The 27514-nt window shown below is 46.2% G+C and overlaps 2 protein-coding genes across 4 annotated transcripts in view; both read left to right on the top strand.

Moving 5' to 3' along the window:
• The window catches only part of LOC119141173 (phospholipid-transporting ATPase ID-like), an 86594-nt gene extending 63126 nt beyond the window's left edge, over positions 1–23468 (top strand). For all 3 annotated transcript variants that reach the window (XM_037373092.1, XM_037373094.1, XM_037373093.1), the window contains exons 16-28: positions 387–575; positions 1436–1551; positions 2978–3142; positions 5545–5656; positions 6527–6632; positions 7405–7552; positions 10697–10880; positions 13699–13922; positions 14714–14797; positions 15751–15996; positions 16809–16947; positions 18788–18918; positions 20727–23468. In XM_037373092.1, the coding sequence (XP_037228989.1) occupies positions 387–575; positions 1436–1551; positions 2978–3142; positions 5545–5656; positions 6527–6632; positions 7405–7552; positions 10697–10880; positions 13699–13922; positions 14714–14797; positions 15751–15996; positions 16809–16947; positions 18788–18918; positions 20727–20948 (2066 nt within the window). In that variant the 3' untranslated portion in view covers positions 20949–23468. The remainder of the gene's footprint in view (positions 1–386; positions 576–1435; positions 1552–2977; positions 3143–5544; positions 5657–6526; positions 6633–7404; positions 7553–10696; positions 10881–13698; positions 13923–14713; positions 14798–15750; positions 15997–16808; positions 16948–18787; positions 18919–20726) is intronic.
• Positions 23469–23580: 112 nt separating this feature from the next.
• Positions 23581–27514, top strand: part of RUSC2 (RUN and SH3 domain containing 2) — a 62862-nt gene continuing 58928 nt past the window's right edge. The window contains exon 1 of the mRNA XM_037373084.1: positions 23581–23782. The gene's annotated coding sequence lies outside the window, so the exon portion shown is untranslated. The remainder of the gene's footprint in view (positions 23783–27514) is intronic.

Genomic DNA, 27514 nt, shown 5'->3' with positions numbered 1-27514 from the left:
CAAATCCCAGATAGGGTGAGTTCCTTAAAGGCTATAGAACCATTAATTGACACATATAAGGTGAAAATAATAATGAGAAAAATACATGCATGTGTAACTAGAAAGAATTAAACCCAAGGAAGCTGTCCTCTTAATGAGATTTTTTGGACTCAAAGAGAGTGATAAAAGACCCCAAAAGAGTCTAGGAGGCCTCTAGCACTGGCCTGGAGGATGGGTTGATGGGACTTGATGGAGACATGTGGACATAAGGTGCTTTTTAGAGTTGCACCTCTGAGGACAGACAGAAAAGCAACAGGTTAACTGCTATATAATATCTTTAATGTTGTATTTGTTGAGCCTCAGAAACAAGACAGAAGCCGCATTACCTTTTTTTTCTTGCATGTCAGGTAGCTTGGTGTATCAGGCCCAATCTCCTGATGAGGGAGCCCTCGTCACTGCTGCCAGAAACTTTGGGTTTGTGTTCCGGGCTCGCACACCAGAGACCATCACTGTCGTGGAAATGGGAGAAACAAAAATCTACAAACTCCTGGCAATTCTTGATTTCAACAATGTTCGCAAGCGAATGTCTGTTATTGGTATGTTCCCTCTGCTCCCTGCTTTCCTTCCTGACATTTTAGGCTCTCAAGTTGGCCCTGATTCTGCTGTGATGCCTTTTCCTAGGAGACGTCCTTTGCAATGCTTTCTGAATAATGTTTACTTCTGAGCACTTGAGATGAGCTGCCTTGACTTTCCAATTACACAGAAACAGTGCTAGGTAAACACCTCACTTAGGCAGGTGGCAGAGTATTTTAACATCTGGACCACAGTGACAGAGCAGCCTCCTGAAGACAATAAGCTTTTAACATATCTTACTTCCCTCATGACAATGCAGGAATGGCCTTCCTTCTAGCTAGCTTGAAAATTGTCAGCAAAATCTGAGAAAGTGGGAAAGGAGAAAGCAAGGACAAGTAGAGAACACCACTTTCCCAAAAGGAAAATGCAAAAGTTATTCAAGAAACCTTGTGTAGCCTTTGTTAACTCTCCAACATCCTCAGATACTTCATGAATTGGAATATGGTAACTGTAGCAAGAGAGTGCTAGTACCTTTACTGATAGAAGGAATAGGAGCAGCAGGACCAGTTCCCTAAGAACAAATTGTTCTTGACTTTTGAATGCAGATGTCTTGCCTAAGGTGCTACCTTTAGGAACCACGTAGTCCAACAGAGCATCTGCTCAGACCAGTGCAGTCGGGGTACAGTTGTCTGTGCTGCTACCACTAAGGTAAAGAGTAGTAGCATCATCTTTTCTAATGAAAGCTGGTCATGATTCCTGGGAGTCTGCCAAAACTTTGTGGAGTTTGGACACCTCTAAAAACCTTCCTTTGTTTTGATGAAAGTGCTGTGAATCCCAAGTGCCTCATTCTGGGATTTGTAGCATTTCTTTTCCTCCCTCATAGTGCGGAGTCCAGAAGGTGACTTGACTTTGTACTGCAAGGGGGCTGACACCATTCTTTATGAACTGCTTCATTCATCCTGCAACTCTCTCAAAGAGGAGACCACAGAACACCTGAATGTAAGTGTTCCCTTCTGCACAACATCTCTGCATTTGATGGTTTCCTTTTCACCAGGTATGGAAATATACTTTGTGTTGAGACAAAACACAGATTTCGGAAACAGAATGTAAGCACCAATTTTTTAAATTATGGAATATATAGAGAAATTAATTTATAAAGCCTTTGGTCTCAAATTAGTTGTCTAAGCATGGGCATCAGGTGCCATTTGAACTGCTCCAGGACATCTGGCAAATACAATGCTGGACATTCAGAAGATACGTGTTTCTCTGGAGTAGGAACTAGAAGTCAGGCAGGATAGGTGAGACACCTGAAATGGCACAATCTGTGTTTTGGGAACTAAATTCCATCCAAGTCTGCTGTTACTCTACAACACATGCACCCAATGCATTCAAGCATGCCTTGGGCCTGAATAACTCAGGTGATCAGTAAAGGGCCACAGAGCCATTTACCTTCTTGAATACAATTAAGATCTGCAGTGATTGCGACCCAAGAGGTCTCAGTCAGAAGGGACAAGGCAAGTGCTGGGACATACTCTCACTCAGCTCCCCTTCTTCCAGATCATATAGGGGCATATTGACTGGGCAGCAAGGAAAATGCATCACTCAAACTTGTGGCCTTTTATGTTGTTGATGGTGTGAACAGGTAGGTGGTTACTCACACAAGGGGATGTTCTGGCAAATATTTACTCCCTCTTGTGATGCCAGATCCTGCTGGTACAGTGCGAAGCACAAGATAACAGAAAATTTTGCCAGAGAGGTTGTGCAATAGCAAAAATATCTCTGCTCACTGCCTGGAGGAGCCAGAGAAAGTTGCTGGCAAAGCAGAGGGCAGAGCAGAGCTATGGAGGTGGCCTGTTCCTGATGCACCTTTACTTCAAGCTTGGAGAACACTTCAGTTTTCACAAAGGGATCTCTGTCATTCCACCAAACACTGAGATCCATACTGTCAATCATACATCTGCAGAAAGCACAGTTAGAAGGACTTGCTGAGATGTCATGACTGACTGTGCTCACACTGTGCATATGAGCCAGCACTTGTACTCTAAAAAGGTTGAGCCCAGAGCCAAAAGTCAAGGCTGTGTTCAGTGTTTATTTAGGTCTTACTATTCTGAATGTTCTGTTGAGAAATTTGAGCCTGGGAAACAGCTGCCTGGTTAATGTAAAGCTTTAAAGCCAGAAAGTTGGGAAGACCTTTTGAATTTGTTCTTTGTAAGGACCATGGATGGCAATGATAAAGTGGTCTGGGACTAGTTTTTAAAAAGTACCCCAAGATTTGGGGTCTGAGGTTCAATTTTTTCACCTTTCCTCTGTGGACATTAGGCAAGAAGCTTTTGCATATAGCCATTTGCTTTCTGAGGGTCCTTTGTAAGCCCAGGTGAGCTGACTGCTCTTCTTTGAACTATTCTGCCTCACCACTGTCCCACAGGAGTTTGCTGGTGAAGGTCTGAGGACACTTGTGGTGGCCTATAAAAGCCTGGACGAAGACTACTTCCAGGACTGGATCAGGCGTCACCATGAAGCAAGCACTGCCTTGGAAGGACGGGAAGATAAATTGTCAGAGCTATATGAAGAGATTGAAAAAGACCTAATGGTTAGTGCTTCAGGGAATCTGGGTCAGACTCTGGGGGAGGCAGCGAGCATGGTGGTTTGTCAATAAACAGCTCAAGATGACTTCAGTAAACATTGTTCTGCAAACAGCTAAGTGGGTTGTGTGACAGGAGCAGTGAAGAATATGGCAGTCCTGGGTTTTCACTGGCACCTCCGTCAGGAGCCCATAACCGGGGTGTCAGCCACCAGTGCAGGAGAATGGTTTTATTTTAACTCACGTGGGTGTCAGGGATGACGTGGACACAAATATTTCATAGCTCTCCTTGTATGTGCAAATGGCTGATTACGTGTTTTCCTGTCTTTGAAATGGCAGGCAGTGAATAATCCCCAGCGCCCCTCCATTTCAGAGAGAGTCCTCTTTGTTCTTGCAGCCCTGGGTGGGATGGGGAGATGATGTCCATGAACATGTTTGTGTCAATTGGAAATAGGGCTAAACTGTAATCTTCACATCATTCTTCTCTCCCTGAGCATTGTTACAGCTTTGTGAATGCTCTGAGGAGTCTGCCTTGTGCTTTAGACTAATGAATAATGAATGAAAAGGATGCGTGGGATCTGAGGGGAAGCAATTCAGCTTTTGCACTCGCAGCAGGGCTTTCCTGAAATCTCAGAAATCTTGGGAGCTGCCATCTTTGCTCCTTTCACTAGCTGTATGCTCGGGATGCCAGCAGGGCCTGGGAAGGAGCGAGTGTGAGCCAAGGAGATGCTGACCTCTGGAAGTTGCATAGTCCATGGGGCAGAACCTGCTGCCCTTCTGAGTCTCAGTGGAGTGGTGGAAAATGATGATCCTCCAGTTCAGAGAATACATCGCACAAATGCTCTGTGGGTCATGTTCAAAGCAGGAAAGACATGGAGGTTTAGGAGGTTAAAGGTCCAGTTGCTTTGCAAAAAAGGGTTATGAAGCTCATGGCCTGAGTAGAGAAAAGGTCGTGGGCTCATGGCAGGAAGAAGAGTGGCTCAGAAGAAAACACTGTTAACACCAGACCCTGCTCTGTACTTTGTATAGGAGTGACTTTACTTCCCAAAGGTGCTGTGGGAAGAACAGAAGGTAGGTGTGGGAAAGCCTGGGTGTGAGTGCCACAGTCAGCAAAGAAGCAGATGGATCTTGTGAAGGTGTAGAGGACTGCCAAGTGTCATAGTCTAGTTGAAAGGCAAGAGCAGAAGTCCTGTGTGTGGCAGGCTTCTGCTAGAAGCGCTTAGAGGGAGCAAAGGATATAAGGACACAACGGGGTGGAACATGGTTAGATTCAGACAATAGTAGTAAAAATGCCATTTATCATTGACTGACTCAAAAACTAAGGAAGATCCACAGTCAAGAAAGTATCATGACTGTCACTCCAGCTGCTCTTACACCAGCTTATGGGCATACAGGCTAGGCCCTGTCAACAACACTATTGTGCCTTTCTGGGCTGCCAGAAAGACAATGACTGTGGGAAATGCCAGACTTTGTTCTCTCTTCCCAGGCACATTTGATATAAATGTCCATGTTTGGGCTTCCAGCTCAGGCTCAGGCTGCCAAAGATGAGCAGGTGCTCCCAGGAGTTGACTTTGTATGCTACAAACATTTAAGCTTTCACTAACTAGACCAGGGGCTACTGCTATAAAATGTAGATTGTGCAGTTTTGAGGATCCTATAGAGAAGTTCCACCAGAGCTGTTGTCTACATTGGTAGCATTCATAGCTGATGAATGATCAACATCCCAGGGAGCCAAAAGGGATCCTGGGCTTAAAGCCAACCTCTGAATCTAGTCTCCCTACAGCAGGAGGTAGGTAGTAGCAGATACTGTCTAAACCCGAGCTAGCAGTGAAGCCTTCGTGTCCCTTTGATGATAGGTTAAAGCCACCAAGTATCTCCAAAATGCAGTACAAGAAATAACTTTAAAATAATGAAGGTTTGTGTCATGAGCAGTCTGTGGTTTAGTTGTGTGGTAGTGTGGAGCAGGCCTGGGCACAGGTCTGTTATGGGCTAGAGAAGATGTTTCACAGCCATAGCTGCAGTACAATACAGCTGGGAGCAAGCTCTGCATGAGAGGATGCATATGGAGGTTTGGGGACATGGATCCACAGCTGTCTTTGTCCCTCAGTTAAAGCTCAATCTGCTGTGACGGGGTCATGTGGAAGAACGCAGACCTGCAGGTCTACAAATGTGTTGGCAAATAATTTCATGTGTGTTCATGATCCACCTGAGCCTGGGGGATTAGAGACTAGAATTTTTGCCAGATCAGGGCTCTACTCGGTACAGTAAATTTGCTAAACAAGAATGAAAATCAGCACAACCTTATTCCTGGATGTCATTTGTGTTTGACTGAGTAATTATCTGAAGGTCTAATGCTTTCTCCTTTGCTAGCAATGAGAAGACTTACCCGTTCCCTGCCATTTTCTGTTAAGCTGCTAGGTGCCACAGCGATTGAGGACAAGTTACAAGACGGAGTCCCTCAGACAATTGAGACTCTTGCCAAAGCCAACATTAAGATATGGGTTCTTACTGGAGACAAGCAAGGTAAAGGGGCTACGGCTTTGGATGTTTGCTTCCCCACCAGTGGTATGGTTCTGCTAAGACCCACGTTCTCATTCTTTCTTCTTTGAAAAATGCACAGATGACAAATTTACAGGGTTTGCGTCATTGCCAACTAGGCAAAACTCTGGTTGTCCGTAATTAGACCAAGTAACTCTAGGTAGTAGCTGTTCTTAATTCCTGTCCTGAGGCTGAAAGCAGTGCGAAGGGAACATCCTTTGCCTTTGGACAGGTGACAGTAAGCATCCCATGGTCCCTGTCATATGCTGTGAGAAGGTGTCACTTTAGTACAGTCGACTGTCCTGGTGGAGGAGGTGGAAAAAATCTTGTCACACTTTCCAGGACCTTCAGTGCTAAAGTGGATGTTGGGTCTGTTTCAGTTCAGCCCTGGCATTAATGATCCAGAATAGAAATGGGGAGAACACAGGCTTTTGGGGAAATCATGAAGCTGGAAAGAACAATAAATAAACTCCAGTGAATTCTTTTGGAGAAATAGTAACTGCACTGAAACCATGGTGTTTCAGGGAGGGCAAAAGTGTTGGCAAATATTTTAATCCAAGAAATGAGCAGAAAATTTTTGAAAAAAAAGAAACATTTCATTTTTTCATATTCCAAATGTACTGGTTTTGTTTATGAAATAACAAAATACCTTTTCCCCCCAAATTTTCTGAACAAAATGTCTTGATATTCTTCTTCCGAGCTATTGTTTTGGGCTTTTCTGGGAGTAGGGAGAGGGAAAGTTAAATACAGAGCTTTTGAGAGAGAATTTTTGTCATGTATATAAAAAGGCCACAGGGATGGTGGGTGAGTTTGGGACCACTAACGTGGGTCATCTTCCTGGTTAATCTTTCCCAGAGACAGCAATGAACATTGGTTACTCCTGCAATTTGCTGAATGATGACATGGAAGATGTTTTCATTGTTGAAGGCAACACGTCTGATGATGTACTTAATGAGCTGAGGTAAATGGCTGAAATATACAGCTCCGTTGCTGTGTACTGACACTACTTGTATTTTGTATTATTCTACGTTTTTCTCCTGTGGACTTGTTGCAGTTCATTCAGGGACCTTAGATAAGGGCTAGCCGGTTCCCTTGTAGATCCAGTAGTTACACATTATGTAGAAATCTCTGAGGATAAACTCTGAAGCCTCTTGATCCAAGAGGTCAATCTATATAAAGTGTAAGAAAGCAGAGCCAGGCAGGCATTTGTTCGCTGCCAAAGACAAGTGATCTGGAGCCACAAAGCCTTTGGCTCCAGGCTTGAACTATGCTGTTGCTCCACTGCTATTGCCATTCATCTACATTGCAGTCCTTTGTCTGGATATGGTCCTTTCCTAACATTATCTGGAAATCTACCTTCCTCCTTAGCCTACTCGGTAGACACAAGTTCTAAGATATAGGTGGAAAATGGGAAAGTTTTTCAGTCCTGGTGGTTGCCAGACAATATGCACAGAAATTGGGATGCCCTTTGGGATACTGTCCTTCATGACCCTCAGATGATTTGGTTGACCTTAAATCAGCACAGGTTTAGCACACACTTGTTAGAGCTTCAGAAATGTGAACGATCTGCACAAAGAGCAGCAGCGGCTAAATGCATCTTGTTGTAGGGATACAAGGAAAATTAAACTAAAATTTCAAAGGGAAGCATTAATTGCTTTAATTTTCTTAAAGTTTATTTAATAAAACATACATATCTTTACAAGATTTTCATTATTATTCTGGATTATTTTTAGGAATGCAAGGAGAAAGATGAAGCCAGACTCCTTTCTGGACAGTGATGAAATCAACGTTCAGTTTGAAAAATCTTCAAAAAAACCAAAAATTATACCTGATGAGCAAGCAAATGGTGTGTACGGTCTGGTTATCACCGGTCACAGCCTGGTAAGAAAGGTTCAGTCATGTTAGGGCTGAGTTCTCTGAAGAGCTTAATGTGACAGGGACATACTGGAAGCTGAAATTGCTTTACAAATTTAGCTCTAGAGGGTTGATTATTTTTTTTTTCCTAATTGAAGATTAGGTTCAGTGGTTATCTGAGACATCAAAGGTGATGGGCAAGGTTTCAGAAGACTGGAACAGGGAAGCGTTGGCCCTGATGTTAGAGGAACAAGAGGCGTAGAGTAGCTGGATCAATTTTCATTTCCAGAAAGATACTGGAAAAATAAGCAGTCAGTTTATGGCAAGAAGCTAAGATCACATCAGACAAGGTTTTCAATATTCCAAGAACATGTTCTGCTAAATACAGCTGATAACAGATATATTTAACTTACAGGATATATATCTTATAACCTAACTAATAAATTGTTTAGTGCTCTCTCCCATGATGTTCTTCCAAGCAAACTAAAGTAATACAGTCTGATAAAACTGCTAAGCGACAAATGAAAGACTGCTTGGAAAGTATGGCTTTTAAAAGGCTCACTTAAAACAACAGTTAATAGCATCTGCAAAGGGCTATCCCACATCTATTTGATATTCAGTGTTTGCATTAACTGCTTAAAAAGAGAGCAGATACACCAGGCTGGGAGAAACTACAGGAGTTCAAGATCAGATCTGAAACCAATTTTAAGAAATTGCAGAAATACTTTGGAAAAATGGAGAATGCAATTCAGTAAGAACAAAAGCTTTGTTCTCCACTTTCACATAATCAACTACACACACACAAAATCAGAGATATGTATGTAAAAGCATCATCTGTAAGACTTGCGAAGAAAGCCTCCTGTTTCATTTGGCATCGGTAAAGTGTTACCTGAAATAATTCAGCTTATTTGGGCCATTTTCTTTGAGAAAATGTAGACCAACTAGGGAGAGTAAAAATAAAATTGTAAGAGTAGTCATGCGTGATCTGGAAAGTGTAAGGGGGAAGTGAGAGAGCCTGAAGAATACTGATCAGTCTAGGTGATGCTCTTCAAATAATAATAGGTAAACTTAGTAATGGAATTAAACTGAGATAAGAGAGTTTGGGGTGAAATATCTTCCTAGTGAGAACAGTGAAGCACTGGAATAGGTTTTCCATCCTTGAAAATCTTTTAGAGCAGTTTAGAGAAAAAAAAAACAATTTAGATACATTTCAACCTGTCTGGAAGGAAGGCTTTATCTTAGATCAGGTTTATTTGTCTATTGTGTTTTGCTTTCCCAGATTGCAGAGGAAGCAAATAGGTAGATGTGGAAAGAGCTGGGAGGTGCTGCCTTTCAGGGACCAGATGCTTCTGTTCCCTGTGGTTGCTGCCTCTCTTGACAGCAGTCCAGCAAATTGAACTCCCAGCTCTATACCAGCCTGGCAAATGGCTATTTAAAAAAATCTCATTTTGCTCCATTCTTGGCTTGTGTGCCATGTATATGGACGGGCCCTGGACTAGACGGGACACCTTCAGGCAGTGTCTACATTGTCAAGTACCCTCTCTCCCTCTTTTACAGTCACTCCCTCTTTAACTCCAGGGCCTTAATTCCCTTCACATCCTCAATGCAAAAGAGACAAGAACTCTGTCGAGTTCAGCGTATCTGCATTGGCGACTCCTCTGACATCCTGGCCTGCCACAAGCCCATGCCTGTTCCTCCTCTGTTCCTTCAGCCTGCAGCACACACCCTGAGTGCGGTGCTGTAAAGCACCACTGGGAGCAGTGACAAAGCTTTCTTGTTATTCCTGGAAACCCACACATTTACCCACACACTGGCAAGGAGATGTCCCAGACAAATAAATTCATATCTGGGCTCTGTGGGAGCAGTCAGTTCACATAGCCTGCAGCAGAGTGGACACAGCTGGTCTCACCAAGACCAGGGTTCTCTCCTAGATGTGGACAACAAGGACAGATGTGGACAAAACTGTATTTATTTATTTCTATGAACCTACAGCTTGGACAATGGTAATAGTGCTGATACCGTCCCAGTCAAGCACAGCATCTGTTCAGTGCTGTATCCCTATGTGCAAATGACTGGGATAGCAGCACTGGGGCTACGCACACATGTGCTCTTGCTTGAACAAAGTGAGTGAACAGAAGCACATCAGCACCTGTAATGGCATCACCACAGTAGCTGATTTGTGTGCAGTACCATTAGTACTACGTGATAACATTTTGCTAGTGCTGCGCAGTGAGGATGTTGTGGCAAAAGCCATCTCCAGCCACACTGAGCAGATGGTACTAAAGCTAAACCATGAAAAGGTCTCTTGTTGAGCAAGCCTGCTTGCCACTGACAGGAGGGAAGAGGAGTTGCTGGTGCCTCACAGCTCTCTGTTTTGGAATAAAGTATATCTGGCCTAAGGATTGTCTGTCTTACGCAGAAAGGGCAGTGGGCCTGCTGCAGTGGCTTTGAGTAGGGGAGAGCCCTTTAAATTCCTTCCACGGATATCTACTGAGAAGAGATACCAAAGAACAGAGCCAAAAAGCATGATCTGAAATAAACATGAAAAGCTAACGCTACTCTGTCATCCTCACGCAGATCTGGAGGGGTGACCAGACATCCAATTATTTCTGTACTTCCCAAACAGAAATAACGCAGATGACTGATTTAAAAGGTCAGCACTCAGAGCAAAGTTGCCTTCTCCCTGGCTTTGTGTTTTGCTTTGTCATGCCCACCTGAGCTCAGCTTTTTCCATGTTTTTTTTTAATTAAGTACTCCAAAATTGAAATATCTTCTATTTATACACATATCTCCCAGACCTTGAAAAATAAACCAAGAGGGATGAGCAGAGACTCTCACATGGAGACACACAGGGTTGCCTCAGGCCCAGCAGCAGCTTCCTTAGTTTAGTGCTCCTGTTGTTTGACATTTCTGCCGCACTGTCACGTTACGTCAACCAGAACAGCTGTGCATATCCAGCTGTGGTGCACCCAAGGTGCAAGCTTGTAGGTGTACACTGGGTGGCATATGCTGTGCGGTGTGGATGCTCCCTGCGACTAAGTATCTTGTACCTTCCTTCTGCCGAATGGAAGAATTTGCTCAGTTCCCCTTTCCTTCCCGCTGCACCCTCTTTGTCAGGCCACGAGTTGCTCTGAGTCTGACCCGAATGCCCCCTTTGCCCCTTCTTCTCAGGCTTATGCGCTAGAAGGGAATCTGGAGCTGGAGCTGGTGAGAACTGCCTGCATGTGCAAAGTGGTGATCTGCTGCCGGGTGACCCCGCTGCAGAAGGCCCAGGTGGTGGAGCTGGTGAAGAAGTACAAGAAGGCTGTGACCCTGGCAATCGGAGATGGCGCCAATGATGTCAGCATGATCAAAAGTGAGTGATGGCCAGCAGCCAGCGTGCTTTAGCAAACTGACTCACTGATGTATTTGCTTTCTGAGGTGGGTGGCTTAGCAGCAGGAACACATACCTGAGGTGCCTTCTGTGCCACCCTCTTTGTGGCAGCAAGTGGCTGTGCCCCAGGATTTGGCAGGTTTCTACAGAGTGCTGTCACTATAACCTGCTTGTGTCTGCTGCCTTCTAGGACAGACAGGAGGCCTTTTGCTGTGCTTCCACCACCAGGATCGCAAGAAGCTAAGGTTGCACTTATTGCCCATTTCTTTGTTTCTACCTCAGAATAGACAAAATCATCAGGAAGAGTCAGCATGGGTTCACCACGGGGAAATCATGCCTGGCCAACCCGATAGCCTTCTCTGATGGAATGACTGGCTGGGTAGATGAGGAGAGAGCGGTGGTGGATGTTGTCTGCCTTGACCTCAGCAAGGCTTTTGACACTGTCTCCCATAAGATCCTCACACGTAAGCTCAGGCAGTGTGGACTAGATGAGTGGACAGTGAGGTGGATCGAGAGCTGGCGGAACAGCAGGGCTCAGGGGTTGTGATCAGCGGCGCAGAGTCCAGCTGGAGGCCTGTAGCTTGCGGTGCTCCCAGGGGTCGGTGCTGGGCCCGGTCCCATTCAACTCATTCACCATTGACCTGGACGAAGGGACTGAGCGCACCCTCAGCAAGTTTGCTGATGATGCAGAACTGGGAGGAGCGGCTGACACACCAGGAGGCTGCGCTGCCGTTCAGAGAGACCTGGACGGGCTGGAGAGTCGGGCAGAGGAACCTCATGAAGTTCCACAGCGGCACGTGTAGGGTCCTGCCCCTGGGGAGGGACAGCCCCAGGCACCAGCACAGGCTGGGGTGACCTGCTGGGGGGCAGCTCTGCGGAGAAGGACCTGGGAGTGCTGCTGGGCAGCCAGTTGCCCGTGGGCCAGCTGCGTGCCCCAGTGGGCAGCCAGTTGCCCGTGGGCCAGCTGTGTGCCCCGGTGGCCAAGCAGGCCAGTGGGACCCTGGGGGGCATGAGGAGGAGCGGGGCCAGCAGGTCGAGGGGGGATCCTCCCCCTCTGCTCTGCCCTGGTGAGTCCCACCTGCAGTGCTGTGCCCAGTGCTGGGCTCCCCAGTTCAGGGGGGACTGGGAACTGCTGGGGAGGGTCCGGTGGGGGCTGCAAAGACCATCAGGGGACTGGAGCATCTGCCTGGTGAGGAAAGGCTGAGGGAGCTGGGCCTCTTTAGCCTGGGAAGGCTGAGAGGGGATCTTACCAATGTCTACAAGTATCTTAAGGGTGAATGTCCAGAGGACGGGGCCAGGCTCTTCTCAGTGGTGCCCAGCGACAGGACAAGGGGCACTGGGCACAAACTGCAGCACAGGAAGCTCCATCTGAATCTGGGGAAGAACTTCTTCACCTTGAGGGTGACAGAGCCCTGGAACAGGCTGCCCAGAGTGGTTGTGGCATCTCCTGCTCTGGAGACATTCAAAACCTGCCTGGATGCGACTCTGTGCAACCTGCTCTATGAGACCCTGCTTTAGCAGGGGGTTGGTCTGGATGATCTCCAGAGGTGCCCTCCAACCCTGACGATGCTGTGGTGCTGTGTTTCTGTGGAAAGCCCACCAAGGCTGTGACATGTCCACCTGTGTCTCTGCATGGCCACCATCACAAGGGCAATACAAAGAACAAACAAGTTTGTTTCAGCCTGTCTGCAATGCCAAAAGAAAATCTTCATGCCTGTAAATAATCTGTGTAATGTTACATGATTTTTTTTTTACCATTTCCATGTGGTAGCACCATTTGTTAATTATCTCCCTTGGGTTATAAATCACAGGCTTCTAGGTCCCTTCGTCCTTGAGCATCATTTGATGCTGCATTACTTCAGTGAATTTATGAAAAAAAGTCCCCTAACTAGCTATAATTAAATTAAGATTATTCAGAAGGGCCTATTGCTAATTTTCCTTGTGTTAATTTGGAGGAATTGATTAACTGGAGCCTTTTAATTAAGAAGGAAAAGGCTAAGTAGGGAGCTTCAAGGGAGGTAGGTCAGGCAGTCAGTAAAGAAAGGATAAGAAAAGTTAAAGTGTACATGATAATTAGAAACTAACCCGCTCCCCCCATGGGAGGCTTGGGACTTTGGGATTTTATCAACTCACTCTTCCATAGAAACCTCAGAATCTAACCAACCTCCAGCCACCAAGATTGTTCTCATTAATTAAAGCTGTATAATTAGCTGTCACATTAAACTTATGTCCATGTTTAATAAACCCAAGTTACTATTAAAAAAGACATGACTCTTCTATCTAATTATTTGATTGAACTAATAAAGCCTAGGAAATGTAAAAAGGCTGCAGTCTGCCTTGTAGCGGTGTGTCTGAGAAATCTGTAAGGGGTTGGAAGATTTTGCTTGTCTGGAGTGATGTTTTAAGACTGCTGGAAGGACATGCATGAATGTAAATACAAGTCACATGTCAATATAAATTAAAGTGATTTTTTCAAAACAGAAGCTGTTATTATGAACTGCAGTATTTATACTTTATGAAAACATTCAGAAAGAAAACATTAATTGTCACTGAGGTTGTAATTTTATTCAGATAATAAAAGCCTAGTTACTGGAAATGTATCACCACAGCCAAAATCATAATGCTGATGAAAGAATTAGTGCCCAAAAATATTTTTATTTTTTAAAAAATAACTTTACATATGACTTTTTATGAAGGCTGGGAGGGAACTAACTGTGTCCCAGTGCAGGGCACTCATGTAAAAAATGGGGTAACCACAACTCTCTGTGTAATGACATGATCAATAACGTTCTCATTGCAGCTGCCCACATTGGGGTTGGTATCAGCGGCCAGGAGGGGATGCAGGCAGTCCTGTCCAGTGACTTCTCCTTTGCACAGTTCCGTTACCTGCAGCGCCTGCTCTTGGTCCACGGCCGGTGGTCCTACATCCGCATGTGCAAGTTCCTCAAATACTTCTTCTATAAGAATTTTGCCTTCACGCTAGTGCACTTCTGGTATGGCTTCTTCTCTGGCTTCTCAGCCCAGGTAGGTCCAGCTTCTGTTTTCTCACGGTCATGCCTAGCATTTTCAAGCAAAGTATCTGGAAGCATTTTTAAAAGGAAATAAACTAAGCTATTCCCCGCACCTCACAGAACAGCACACAGGTCTGTCTTCCTCAGCTGTATGAACATAAAGCAGATACTGCTGCCTTCATTGTGCTGCTGGTAGAGGACAGATGCCTGAATACATTTAGGTGCATTATGAAGAACATAGCTCCCTCGTGGCATTTTCAAATACAGCCATCAAACACAGATGCAGATTACACTGAGGCCTGACTAGTTCGGCAAGTACCTGTGTAAGACCTGTGCTTGCCCTGTTAGCACATTTGAAGCAAACTGTTTAACCCCAGGATGCCTGCGTGCTTCAGTAGTTTGCAAGAGGAGCAAATCTGCAGCAAGAAAACTGGTGTTAAAGACAAACAAAACTCCAACAAAATCCAGTCCCTAGGTAGCGCAGGTAGCATGCAAGTGTTAGCACGGGGCTGAGGGTGCACATCTGCAGGCAAGGCAGCTGCCATCCACCCCTGCCTGCTGCACAGTGCCGGGGGGTCCTGCTCTGGCTGCAGCCAGCAGTGGATGTTGAGCAAACAGGTCCATAACATGGTCCTTCCTCATGTATTCCCGTAGCTGTTTAGGGGTGCTGAGCTTGAGTCACCTTACACTTTTGGTCACAGCACCTCAAACCAAGATGTTCCAGCATTTGATTGTGCACACTTTGGAAGAGATGGGAAAGGCAGCTTTTTGCTAACTTCACGGTCTGTTGGTGTTTTTTTTTAGACTGTCTATGATGAGTGGTTCATTACACTTTACAATTTGGTATATACCTCCCTGCCGGTGCTAGGAATGAGCCTCTTCGATCAGGTACTGCTTTTATCAACACTTGGATTTTTTTTTATAGGTGATTTATCTCCAGGTGCTTTGAGCTGGTTTCATGAAGCAAAAGCAGCTGGCTTTTTGGCTAGCTGTTGTGTTAGCTCCTGAAATAGTTTCCTGCCAGTAAGACCTGAGAGCACAAAAAAAAAGGATGCACCAGGGAGGAGATGGTGTATTGTCCTGATTTGGCCTGTGGTTTTCAGTGTGTGAGCAGACTTTCAGGTTAGGATATTGACTACAGTAAAAACTGCCATTGCAACACTCTCCTGAAGTAGTAACGTCGTACTTGAAGCAGTAGTAACTTGTTCTTGAAGCCTGACAAGTGACATTTTAACGATGACACAAAACAATGAATGAGCTAGATCTCTGAAGCCAGGTTTTCCAGGTTCACCCTTTTTTAGTGGAAATCTTTCTGCAGTAATTTAACACACACATTTCTACCCTGTTATTACTGTTTGGCAAGACATAGAAGCAACAAAGCTGCTCATATATGCCTTTTACAAGTTAAGTAACTAGGAACTTGTTACTCTGCAGTGGTTCACAGTGTTCAGCTCTGGACACTTAAGGGGTCCAAGTCATGTACCCTTGCCTGTGTGTGGCCCCAGGGGAGGTATTTTCTATCCCTTAGCTTCCAGGCAAGTCTCTGGAGAGCAGACCATGCAGTCTGCTTAAGATGAAGCATCCCTTCATTTTCCTTGCAGCACCTGTCAGTTTTCTCCACACAAGAAAATTCAACCCGATTGAATTCCATGAAATTCAACACGGAAAATATTTCCAGGTGACCCTGGGATGTGGCATGCTAGTCAGCACAATTGAGTGAATTGTGCACTAAGCCTTTTCTCATGGAGATGCATGTCACAGGGACATGGCAACACTGAGTCATCTTGTGTGGTCAGTTGGACAGCTGCCAGAAAATCTGACCACCTCCTCTCTACTTTCAGGATGTGGATGATCGTTGGAGCATGCTGTTTCCTCAGCTATATGTGCCTGGCCAGCAAAACCTCTATTTTAACAAAATGGTGTTTGTCACGTGCATGTTGCAAGGGATCTACAGTTCTCTCATTCTCTTCTTCATCCCCTACGGGGCCATGTACAATACCATAAGAAGCGATGGGAAGGCCGTGGCTGACTACCAGTCCTTTGCACTGATGGCCCAGACCTGCTTACTGATCGTGGTGTCTGTACAGGTAAGGCATCCCAGGTAATATTTTTCAGAATTAGTCATTGTTTTATGAAGACAGCGTCTGGAGGGCCACTTGGGATCTTGATAGCACTGTATTTTCTGCTGTATCTTGCATTCTTGGGGAAAAAAAAAAAAAAAAAAGTCTCTTGATACCAGATTACTTTCCCCGGTTCAACAGAACAACAGATTCGTATGTTATGAAAGATCAGGGTGACAGGAAAGCTGTTCTTGTCTTGGGAAGATTGCAGTCATAGCAGACAAAACAGTTAAGGCTGTGAATAGAGGACGACTCGTTGCAGTTTTATGGGAAGGGTTTGAAGCACAGGACTATCTGTCTGCTATCAGGAAGTTGCATATAGGGTGTCCATTATGGGCCTGTCCCTTTAGCCAGGTCCCATGCTTGATGCCAGGCCTGCACTTGCTGGAAGAAATAGCCAAGACTTGGGTGGTACAAAATTCAGATGGTACTAGCCAGGTGAGAGAAATTTCTTAAAAGAAAACCAATCACACCTCCCTAGATAATGTTTTCTGCTGTCTGAGGTCTTGTAGGCTCTTTCCCCTAACTTTCAGTGCTAGAACACAGCCTGGGGGTGGGGACATAACCATGGCTCATTTTAACTTAGCATTCTGTCTCCAGTACTGGCCACTGGTCAATGCTGGCCTTGCATGGTCTCCCAGCGTCCTGATCTGTGGCTTGTTGCTTCTGGAGACTTGAATGAATAATGGCCTCAGGGGCAGGGGTACCAAGCTGTGTTCAGCACAGATCTGCTAAATAATTAAGGCACTGACAACAGCTGTATTGCTCCATTCTTTCAGATTGGCTTGGACACCTCTTACTGGACAGTTGTGAACCAGTTCTTCATCTGGGGCAGCCTTTCTGTTTACTTTGCTATCACCTTCACCATGTATAGTGATGGCATGTACCTGATCTTCACAGCCTCCTTTCCCTTCATTGGTAAGCCCCAGGACAAATCTGGATTGCACTCAAAATGGGCATACTGCAGGACTTAAATGTATTTCTAGTACATGTTATTGCCTCTCTAGAGGCAATAACAGACTATGTTTTCTACAAGAAATGCTAGGGTATTTCTGAGGGCATCTGGGAATGCTTATTTTGAATCTCATCCACCCAGGTGAAAGTGTGCCAGGTTCACTTCCTTGCCTAATAATGCACATTCACAGGTAGCCAAAAGAATGGTCCTTTGAATAAATGGACTGAGCTAGCTGGAATGCTTTCTGCTGCTCTTTCATATTCTGTTTCCAAGTATCCAGTCCTTACAGATGTCTAGGAGCATTTTGTTTGCAGAGGGATGCATGTCCCTTTGTAAATAAATTAACACATCGGTATAGGAAAGCATAGAAGTATAAAATCCAGTCAGACATGAGAAAAATGCCATGTGATTATGGTGAGCCTTCAGCTAGGTTAAATTGCAAATTCCCAACAAAAAGAATTCCAGGGATGACCAAGTCTTTGGAGTTACTCTACATAGCGGATTTCTGAACACGTGTGAACAGTGAAGGATAACATAAAAATGAGTCCATCTCCTTAGACTTTGACTGGAGGGAAGATGAAAGCTTAGCAAAGTTAATTCACGTGTTTTCAATAGCTCTGTGCATCCATAGCCAATATTGATATAGCATTGCTTTAAGACTCTACTTCTGAAATCCAAATGCTTTCTGTTTCAAGTCTCAGACTGATGTATTAATCAGTGCCTGTATTTCTGGATGAATTGTGAAGCCCATCTTCACTGCAATAGCAAGGTGCTTGGCCATTTTAGAAACTCCTGAGATGCAGGTCAATTGTTGCAACACGTTTTCCTAGCAAATGGTCACATCCACTGTAAGGCAGCTTTTAGCATCAAAAATGCTGAGTGAAAGAAGACAGCGCCTGCTCAGTTTCCAAAGACAGGTAGTAACTTACTTGTCAGGGACATCTCTATCTGCTGCTCTGTTGGTACTAAGCAGGTCAAATTAGCCATAAAGCTAGGAGCCACTTAATAAGGTCTCGGTCTGAAAAAAAAATTTAAGGGAAGTGTTTCTAGTTTGAACTCAGACAACTTGTTTACTTTAATTTCAGTGGAGTTGTATTACAGCAGAATTTGGCTAACTGAAAACATTCAGCAACTTTACTGCCAACAAAAACATCATTAAGCCCTGTAATGAGGGTTTTGCAGATTGTTTGTTCTATCTTACATTCCTTCAGTTTTGGAGAAGCCAGTAGTGAACACTTCGGTTTCAAAGAAGGTGGCAGTGTCACACCAGCACATGGCAGTTGCTCTGCCAATACACGAATCAGGCTACTCTGTCTATCCAGACACCAGAGCAACACATGCTCCTCTCGTAAAGGGCTGTCATCTGCTGGGCAGTTGGAGTCAGTACTCCATGTGCCTCAGGAAATGGTGCTGGAAAATAAGAAAATAGTATTCCTCCTTTTCCACTAGAGTCCTGGCAAAAGGTGAGAGGGCTGGACTGCTGCTGAAGAGGTCTCCTGAACATTTATGCCAATCCTTTGCAGTGACATGACTCTGTAAAGAGATGAAGCATTCACTCTGATATCCTTCTCTCCCTGAGTTGTTGCTGCCATTGTGCCTGGACATTGCATTTTTCTTTGTTCGTCTCAGTGGTATTGGTGTTGCTGTCCTTTCTACAGCAAGTTGATTTCACTGTAGGAGATGGTGTCTGCTTTATATTTTCTTCTGTTTGACAAGTGCTTTGGAATCACAGAGTGAAAGATTCAGGTGAATGATGGTGAGAGGTGCTGCTGTTTCAGTTTTAATCATGCTTTTGTTTTTCAGGTACAGCTAGAAACACCCTCAGCCAACCAAACGTGTGGCTAGCAATCTTCCTCAGCATCGCCCTCTGTGTGCTGCCTGTCGTTGGCTTTCGATTCCTGAAGGCTCAGTTAAAGCCAACTCCCAGTGATAAAGTAAGGAGATACTTTATCAAACCAGAAATCCTGCTTACTACCACCTCAGCTTGCTGTGGAGCCCTATTGCATGGGCTTGGCGTTGCTCAGGGTGTGTGTCCCTGTAGGTGGAAGTGCTGCCATCCATCTGTCCCCTAGTCCCTTGAGAAGGAGGATTGAACTTGGGGGTTGGCACACTTCATCTGCAGCTGGGATCAAGGTTGAGATTATTTAGATGTGGATAGAATTGCACTGCAGCAAGGAAGCTGTTCTATTTTTAGGTGTGGGGTTTAAGTGCTGTGGCTCAGTAGCAAAGGATTGGTACGTTCTCCCTGCCCTGCTGCCATACGGTTTTTAGCCTGGCAGACCACAGCCCTTCACCCTCCACCCAGGCATACTCGGGAGGTTTTTTACTTAAGATTTTACTTGATTTTGTAGCCAATGGTTATATGCCCCCTCTGAAAACAGCTGTCCGGCCATCCCCAGGAATATGAAGATGAGGCCACTGTGGCGAGGAGAGGCTGGGAGAGATGGAGTGGGTAGAGAGCACGCAACTCGCTGTAGCTAACGGACCCCTCAAGATTATCGGCATAAACGCAGCTCCCGGGCTCGCTTTCAGACAAGAGCATTTGCTAAATGCTGCTGCCACCTGGTGCTGCTTTCCTCTTTCTGCGCTGAGCTGCCACAAACGCCTGCCTCTGAGCACAGCCCCGGGGGCAGGCACCTCCGTGCTCCTCATCCTCGGGGTGTCTGTGAGGCTCCCGAGGTGCTCCAGGACTGTGGGAAACCAGTGAAAAGGAATTCTCAGCCCTTGCAGAGTGGGTAGGTGGGTGCTAGAGAAGACTGCTCAGTAGGGAGGTCCTCAGGGCACAGCTAAGAGGCTGTTCAGATGTGTAAGAATGGGCTGAGCGTACCCTTCAGTTGAGTACAAGCCCAACACATCCATCACCCAGAATCCCAGCCTCAGCACTTGGGCTGAGCATCTCTCTCTAGTGCAGAATTACTTTACTTTTCTACGTCCTCTGGGAAGTGAATTGCCACCAGAGAGGAGTGCTGTATGGAGATCCCCACCTGACAGTATGACAGGGACTTAAATGCAGAGCTGAGATCTAGAGAGGCCAAGTACCTACAGTTGCCATTGTCCCAAGCAAGAAGCACAGGGATCCAGTGGCTGGGGATTCTGCTGAGCTGCTGGCAGTCACAGCTGACCTTCTGCTTTTGACAGCCCCTTTCTGAAAAGATGCTTGTCTGCAGATGATCTCGGTGGCCATGTGAAAGCGGAGAGCCCACTACCTGCAAATAAAGTGCATTATTTCTCTCTCTTCTGCCAAAGAGTATGAGAATCTATTGATCACTGTTCACCAGAAAAAGTTTCCATGTATCAGAGATCATGTTTAGTAGTCTTCTTTCTAGATTAAGTAAGCCACTTGTTTCCTTGTTTGTTTTCTGGACTTTTGGCTACAAATGTGTAATGACTTCCACATTTTGGGTTATTTGACCAAACTGCCTAAAAAAGTTGCAGTAATACCCCAAATGAGGCATCACAGAGATGTGAGAAACAATGCACTGAAATCATCCCCTCCCATGACTTACAGATGACACTTCCATTAATGACTTTTAGAAAAAGACTGCCTTTTCCTTTTACCAAGCTGTCATCCTGTTCTGCCAGTTCAATTCCTGCTTTGCAACCCCTCCTGCCACCCTCCTGTTTTGTCAATCATTTTTGGCTTTGGACCTCTGCTTCTGTTTCCCTTTCTTTACTCCTCCTTTACTGTGCTTGTGAATAATGATGCACTTCCTACTTTTTCCATCTTATTTTCTGATTTCAGGTCTTGCTCAAGATCAAAGAAGCCAAGAAGCGACCACCTCCACCCTCACCAAAGAGACGACTGCGTCGGACCAGCACCCGCCGCTCCGGCTATGCCTTCTCCCATCAGCATGGCTTTGGAGCACTCATTATGTCTGGGAGAAACATGAGGCCAAAATCACCTTTTGCCACAACAGGAACATTTTCACCAAATAGTGAGAAATATAAACACAAAGGACTGTAGTAAAAAAAAACCCAACACAAACCAATACCAAAAAAAACAAACCAAAACCAAACCAAAACCCCCAAAAAAACAACAAAGCAAAGCAAAGCGAAGGTCTGTCAGCAGAGGAGGCTGTGCTCTCTACAAAGCAATGAGCCAGTGGCTGCCCAGAGCTCTGCCCTCCAGGATACAAAATCGAGGAGCTGGGCCTTTCTTTTCACCCACAGGCACCCTCTGACTCCAACATCTCTTCCAAAGATGTGTGCTGCTGCTGCGGAAGGCAGGCAGGGTGAATTAGAGCTGTTGTATGGTATCCCAGAAGACCTCCCTGGAACAAGAGAGAACATGCTGCAGGAGGCATCTTTGCTCCCCGAAATTGTTCATAATGCTGGTTTTGGGGGTTTTTTTCTCCTTTTAACAACATACCTCAGAGCAAGGAGACATCCAGGCTGAGGAAAAGGCTGAATTGGTGATGTCTTTCTCACTCATGTGCCTTTGTTTCTGTCATGAATCTACTCTGGGCCATATTGCTGGGGTGACAGTATTGACCCCAGTTGTGCCTTAGGTCCAGCCACACAACCCCCAAACCCCCAATCTTTGTAATATGTGTAATTCTGTAGCCTTTTGACTGTACACAGGCACTTTGGAAGGCATGAGTTGGAAATAACTTCCTTTCACACTAACAGTTAATCCAGTTTCTCAAGAGATGGCCAGTGCCCAAACACCACCCTCTTCCGGCATCTGCAGTCGGGAAGTGCTGCAAGTTCAGAGAAAACCTTACTTGGTCAGGGGACAAGGACTTGACATGCATCAGCCTGCCCTGTTTTATCTGCATTGCAAATCTGTTCTTGTAAACGATCATTGTCTTCAGAGCCCTCACAGGTTTTGTAGCCTGTAGTTAATTTAGACTTATAAGGGCAGAAGCAGCTCAGGCTCCCTTATGGATCAAGCCATAAAATCTGGCCCTGAGAAGCCTGTGTCATGGTTAGGGCTCACGTGAGCTGCCAGCACCAGGTGTCTCTCCCACCATAACAGGCCGAGGCACTGGCACATCTGACTTGATGGATATCACACAGGCAGTTATCAGAGGCAGAGATGCTATGTCACAGCGAGTGCAGGGTGTCCTGCCCTTCACTGCACCAGTGCTGTCGCTCAGTGTGAGGGATGAAGCATGACCTGGTGGCTCCCTCACCCTCCCTGACGAGTGCTGTGGTCAAGTTTCAAAGGAACTCAGCGAGGGCTCAGGAGGCTCCACGCTGCTTCTCTGTGCTGGCTAGTATCTTATTTGGGAACAGTTCACCTGTCAATCATGACTTGCAGAGAACTGAAAATCCTATCAGTCTGCCTGCCAGCAGAGGGACCTAAGATGCACAGACACAGCCAAAGACATGGTGATCTTGAGGGACTGGGATTTGCTCCCTGTTTTGTTACACCAGCTCCATAATCAGTGGGGTTACTGGGTGGAAGGCCAGTGTGGCAGCGTGAAATTCTGTCCTGCCAGCACTGCTGAGCTGTCTAAATGGAGCTTTTTTTGTGCAGGGGATGAAGCAGTGTTGGCTGGTTGGTTGGTTGGGGTTTTTTTTTTTTGGCTCTTTTATACAAATTTAGATCCTTCCTTGTTTTGAATCGGATTTTTTCGCACAGCAACCATCTGGTATTTATTTGGAGCTCTCTGTTTTGAATCCCTTCATCCGGTATGCATATAGCACCTTGCTGCCTGTGGTCCCAGTTTCAGCAGTTACTGTGTAAGGTTGTTTAAGCTCTAATAGAAGGTTTCATCTCCCTGGGTTGAACTCAGCCCAGAAAAAAACCAGCCTGTTGCACCTGCTGCTTCGGGCAGCATGTTACAAACTGTAGTATAGAATTTCAGTACAGTCAGTGCAAAACTAGGGCTGGGACTGGATCCAGACTTCAGTGGCCAGGAGGTGCTTGCTAGGGAAAGAGCAAATTCTAATCCAGTGATCTCCCCTGCAAGGAGATACCCAAGTAAAATAAGAGCCTGCACCCTGACTGAGGAAACTGGTGTGATAGATAGTGCTTGTCACCGCCCTCTGATTTACCACTCACTTTGCAGAGACAATCATGGCTTTCTGATGAGGATTATGTCTTTCACAGTCAGCCTCCCCGGGGCTAGAGGGAAAAGGAGAATTTATGCAAGTAAGCAGACAGCCCCACAATACCCAGACTGGTCTGTGGACTGAGAGTCCTAGCAAAGCTGTTCCTAGGGTGTAATGCAGCAGAATATAATGCAGAGCAGCAGAGGCAGCAGACCTTTTGCTGACAGGGCAAGGCAACTCGGAGACTGTGTCACTCTTCTCTTAGGTTTACATGCAAAGCACTCACCTTCTGGCTGAAGGGGATTTGCAAGTGCTCTATAGGACGTGCAGGGGATAATAGAGCTGTTGGTGAGCTTGCGCCAGATACAAATATTTCAGTGGTTTGACAAGATCAGCATTTGAAACACATCAGCTGGCAGTGATGTCTGTCCTACGTCACTCCTGATTTTGTAATTTTTTTTTAAATAAAGAGAGAATATTGGGATGATTGATTCCTTGCCGCTCTGCTAATTGATGAAAGGCATTTATAACCAGATGTGTATGTTATTCCTGGACCTCTTAAAGCAGGAGGATGGATCTGAGGTGATAGCGCTTTCCATGCAGTATTCTGGTTTTGGGGAACCATCGAATTCCCAAGCTTTGCATCCTATCAAGGATGTTTCTAGAGGAAACTTAGAGGAAACGTCAAGCACTCTCAAGCGGAGGACGCCGACTCCCGGGCGGGCCCGGTGGAGGCGGGCAGCGCCGAGATCCCGCCCCGCCGCCCGGCGGTAAACAGCGGAGCGGTGCGGGCGGCCGGTAAGGGGCGGCGGGGCGGCGGGGGCGGCCCGAGGGAGGGGGGCTTGTCCGGGAGCGGGGGGGGGGGGGGGGAGGGGGGGGGCAGCTGCGGGGCGGGGGGGGGTGTCGGTATTTCTCGTGTGCGCGGTGCTCTGTTCGGTCCAGCGCGGGGGGGGGGGGGGCGGTGTCAGACCTCGTATCACCGGTTGTGCAATGTCTGAAGAAGGTAATTTAGTCTTTTACGAAGCTCTTGTATTTGATAGATGTACAAAAAATTAACCCCTGAAATGCATTTTGGTTTGGGCTGTTCCCTCCCCCACCCTTCTGCCATCATACATATTCCATAATGTAAAGGTCCATGGTTTGAGCATTGTGTTGTGCTGTAGCACACTGGGCAGCAATTTCAGGATGAAGAATGATGCTTTACTGATAACCAGTGGTGATACGGTTACTTTTCTTACACTGTAGCAGAGAAGGGCTTAGAGCATCTCTCCCCTGAATCCAACAAGGTGGGCACAGAGCAGCCTTTCCCACTAATAGCGCGGGGCATCAGGTGCCTTTGGGCAGAGGCACCTCAACTGTATTTTATGTTGCTAACTGCAACACCTGCATTCCTGCTCTCATGCTCTCGCTTTATCCATGTGCAGCCACACAACTCTCTTCCACTGACCTGTACCCTGGAAGTCATTACTGGTGAAGAGGTTTTACAGAATGAGAGGGCAGAGGAGCACTGCATGCTTAACCTAGGTTCTCCAACTGGAGTGATCCTCAACGAAGTCTGTTGGAAGAAAGGAGCCATCTGAATAATGTCCCATGCTAATTACTAGCTGGAACAAAAAACAGGAGCATAGGGGACCTCCTGGCAATCTGTGAGCGCTGTGTCCTATAACCACTGATAAAAACCTAAAATCAGAATCTGCCATTGCAGCTGGAAAGCTTCCTGTTCTGATGGTTGACACCACCCCACCCCCCACCCTCAATTTTCAACCTAAATGCATTCACAGTGCATTTATTCTCTTGTTGTTGTGCCAGCATTATCCTTTTGCTTCAGCAGTTTTGTTTGTCTCCTGTGATATATTTAGAGAGCAATCCTATCTGCTCTCTGCCTACATTTGGCTTGGCTAAACAAGCCAGGGTCTTAAGTTTCTTCTCGTTTGGTAAGTTCTGTGTTTCCCCCAGGCCCTTTCTGCACCTGTTCGTTTGAGTTTATAATTTTTAAGTGCGGGTGACCAGAATTTTTTTTGTATGATGCTCTTGTCATCAGTGCCTGTACAGTAGCACAGGTGCTTCCTGCCTTGGCTAGACTGCACTTGCTTTTCTGACAGCCTCATTCTCTCTGTTGATCTCTAAGGCAGCTTCAGTGGTTATTTTTCCTAACTTGACTGTGAATATGCACAATTGTTGGCTAAATTGTGTTAGCTAAATATACCTCTTGTCTTTCATTGTCTCATACCTTGTAACAAGGGGAGGAGCTGAAGTCATCACAGTGTAAGTCTGTGTATGTTGATGCTTTAAACTGGTGTCTTGCCCTCAGGGGCAGGCTTTTTCCATGAAGGCTGGCAAGGGCTTCGTACTCCATCTACTTACCTGCTGGCTGATGTAAATATGCTGGGGTGAAGAAGATGTCATTCCTCCTAGCAAAGGTGAGTTCCCAGTCTCAGCTACCTCTCCAGAAGCCACCTCTATCTCCGTCCCAGTGACATGGGACTGGGTGGCAGCAGGGGTGGACATGATGCAGGGCTCAGAAGGAGGACACAGAGCCCTGCAGCCTGGGCTTGACCTGCCAGTGCTTCTTGCCGTAGCTGCAGCTCAGCTGTTCTTCAGTTTCTCCAAAGCTACTCTTCTGCTGCCCTACTTTTTATAAATCACTCAGAAGCAGAGAGGGTTTTTCTCTGCCTGGCACTGTGGAGGAGCAGCCTCACTCCCATCACTCCCAGCTTGAAGGGAAGTGGTTTTCATACCCCCGTCTCTTTCCCCAGCCTGCCTCTCTTGCTGGGTGGAGCTGGCTGTACTGAGCTGTCAGCTCCCAGCGCTGAGCCCTCTGCCAGACTTCAGCTATAAATGGATCTTGGCCTTTTCCAGCGCCCCCCCCGCCCCCCCCCCCCCCCCCGCCACCAAGAGATGTTGCAGGAAATCGGAGCAGGGCCAGGCTTCCTCTGAATTAGGAAAACAGATGATCCAACCACTGGCTTTTTGTAGGTTCTCTGGAAGCATCGTGCCTGGCTCCAGGGGAGCTGTCTGTGCCCTGGCAGGGCTGTGCTGCTGAATCGCTTGTTTGCGCTGCGGGGGCAGTTATTCCCAGACCTGAATGCAAGGCTGGGGCAGACCTATGGGTGCTGTCTCCAGGCCCGTGCACCACCCTGCACACAAAGTGCAGTCCGATCTGAGTGTTGTGTCTCAAGGGAAGGCCAATGTTTTTGTTACTGACTGCATCCTGCTTCCATATCCATATCAGGCACTTAATAAAAGAAGGCTGGTTTTTGTGCGTAATGAATGATGCCTTTTGCCTCCCTTAACTTTGGGATTTATGGCAGAGATCCTGGGATCTTTTAAGCTGTATTGCATTCTCCCTCCCCTGAGAGGCAGGAAGAATCAGTATCTTCTCGTTCAGCAGGGAGCTAGGACCTGAAGCATGCAGACCAAGGTGACTCAGAGAGTCACTAGCTGCCCTGAATTTTAAACTGGTCTTTTGTGTCATCTGGAGAAGAGTGCTACCCTTCATCAGCCCTGCAGGCAGCCAGGCCATTCATTCCATGTAGAGTACAGGTCTGTATTTAGAAAACTAATTTGTACTGTCATGTTGAAAAATTGTAGTCTGAAAGTCTCCTAGTTCATGTGCTTCATAGAAGCTGCTGGGCCAGGTTCCAGTCCAGTGACCTTTCACTGGCAGCATTGGGTTTGCATCCTTTGGGCTTAGATAGCAACACCTAGAGCAGCTGCTTCAGAGGCTTCCTTACCTCCTGGCAATCATCCCTCAAAAACCTTCAGGCTGTGAATAAGGGAATATAGACTATTCAAAAGATGCAAGCCTGGTTTATGGTTGCCTAGTATTCTGCCTGCAGTTCTGCTTCTGGTTCAGTTTTTGCTGTGGCAGCAGACGCTGTCTGACACTTTTTCCTGTGCAGGATGCCTGGTATCCTGAGTTTTCTCTGCTCAGTGGCTTGGTTGTCTTGCCTTTTGGATGGGTCAGTGGAGCTGTTGATGGGGCAGTGTTCGATGGGCAATGTGCAGGAACACATATGTTCTCTTTTTATGCGAGCTGGAGAATGCAGCATCCCAGACCAGGCTGTTACATAGGGATTATGGTTCACTGAAACCTCCTTTCAGTCTTTTCTCCGGGATTGCAGGCAATATTTTGCATGAAAAAGATGAAGGATAAATGAGGTGCTCCTTCACCCTTCCCCACACCATCAAGCTGCTGTGTGCAAGGGTATGCTTGAGCTCTGTCAATAAATGAAATGAAGATACTGTGTGTACTTGTAGCTGCCTGGTGCTCTTCCCTGTGGTGAGCTCTGCTGAAGCTGGGCCAGACATAGTTCCTGCTGGTTTGCCAGCTCAACTTGGAGTGCTTCAGGGTAAACTTAGCTGGTAGGAGTTTTTTAGCTTGCTGTGTCCCTCCAGGAGGGTAACAGGGGAGGCTGGTTCCCTCAGTTCTGCTTGGCCTTACTCAATCTGCTTTCCGCTGAACACTTAATTCCCACTTCATCAATGCCCTGGACACACAGCGGGGTTTTTTCTGAGGTTTATTGACTA

Source organism: Falco rusticolus, chromosome Z (assembly GCF_015220075.1).
Source record: "Falco rusticolus isolate bFalRus1 chromosome Z, bFalRus1.pri, whole genome shotgun sequence".
NCBI classification, from domain to species: Eukaryota; Metazoa; Chordata; class Aves; order Falconiformes; family Falconidae; genus Falco; species Falco rusticolus.
Note: the sequence above shows the minus strand (reverse complement) of the source record. Positions and strands in the feature narration are given on the sequence as shown.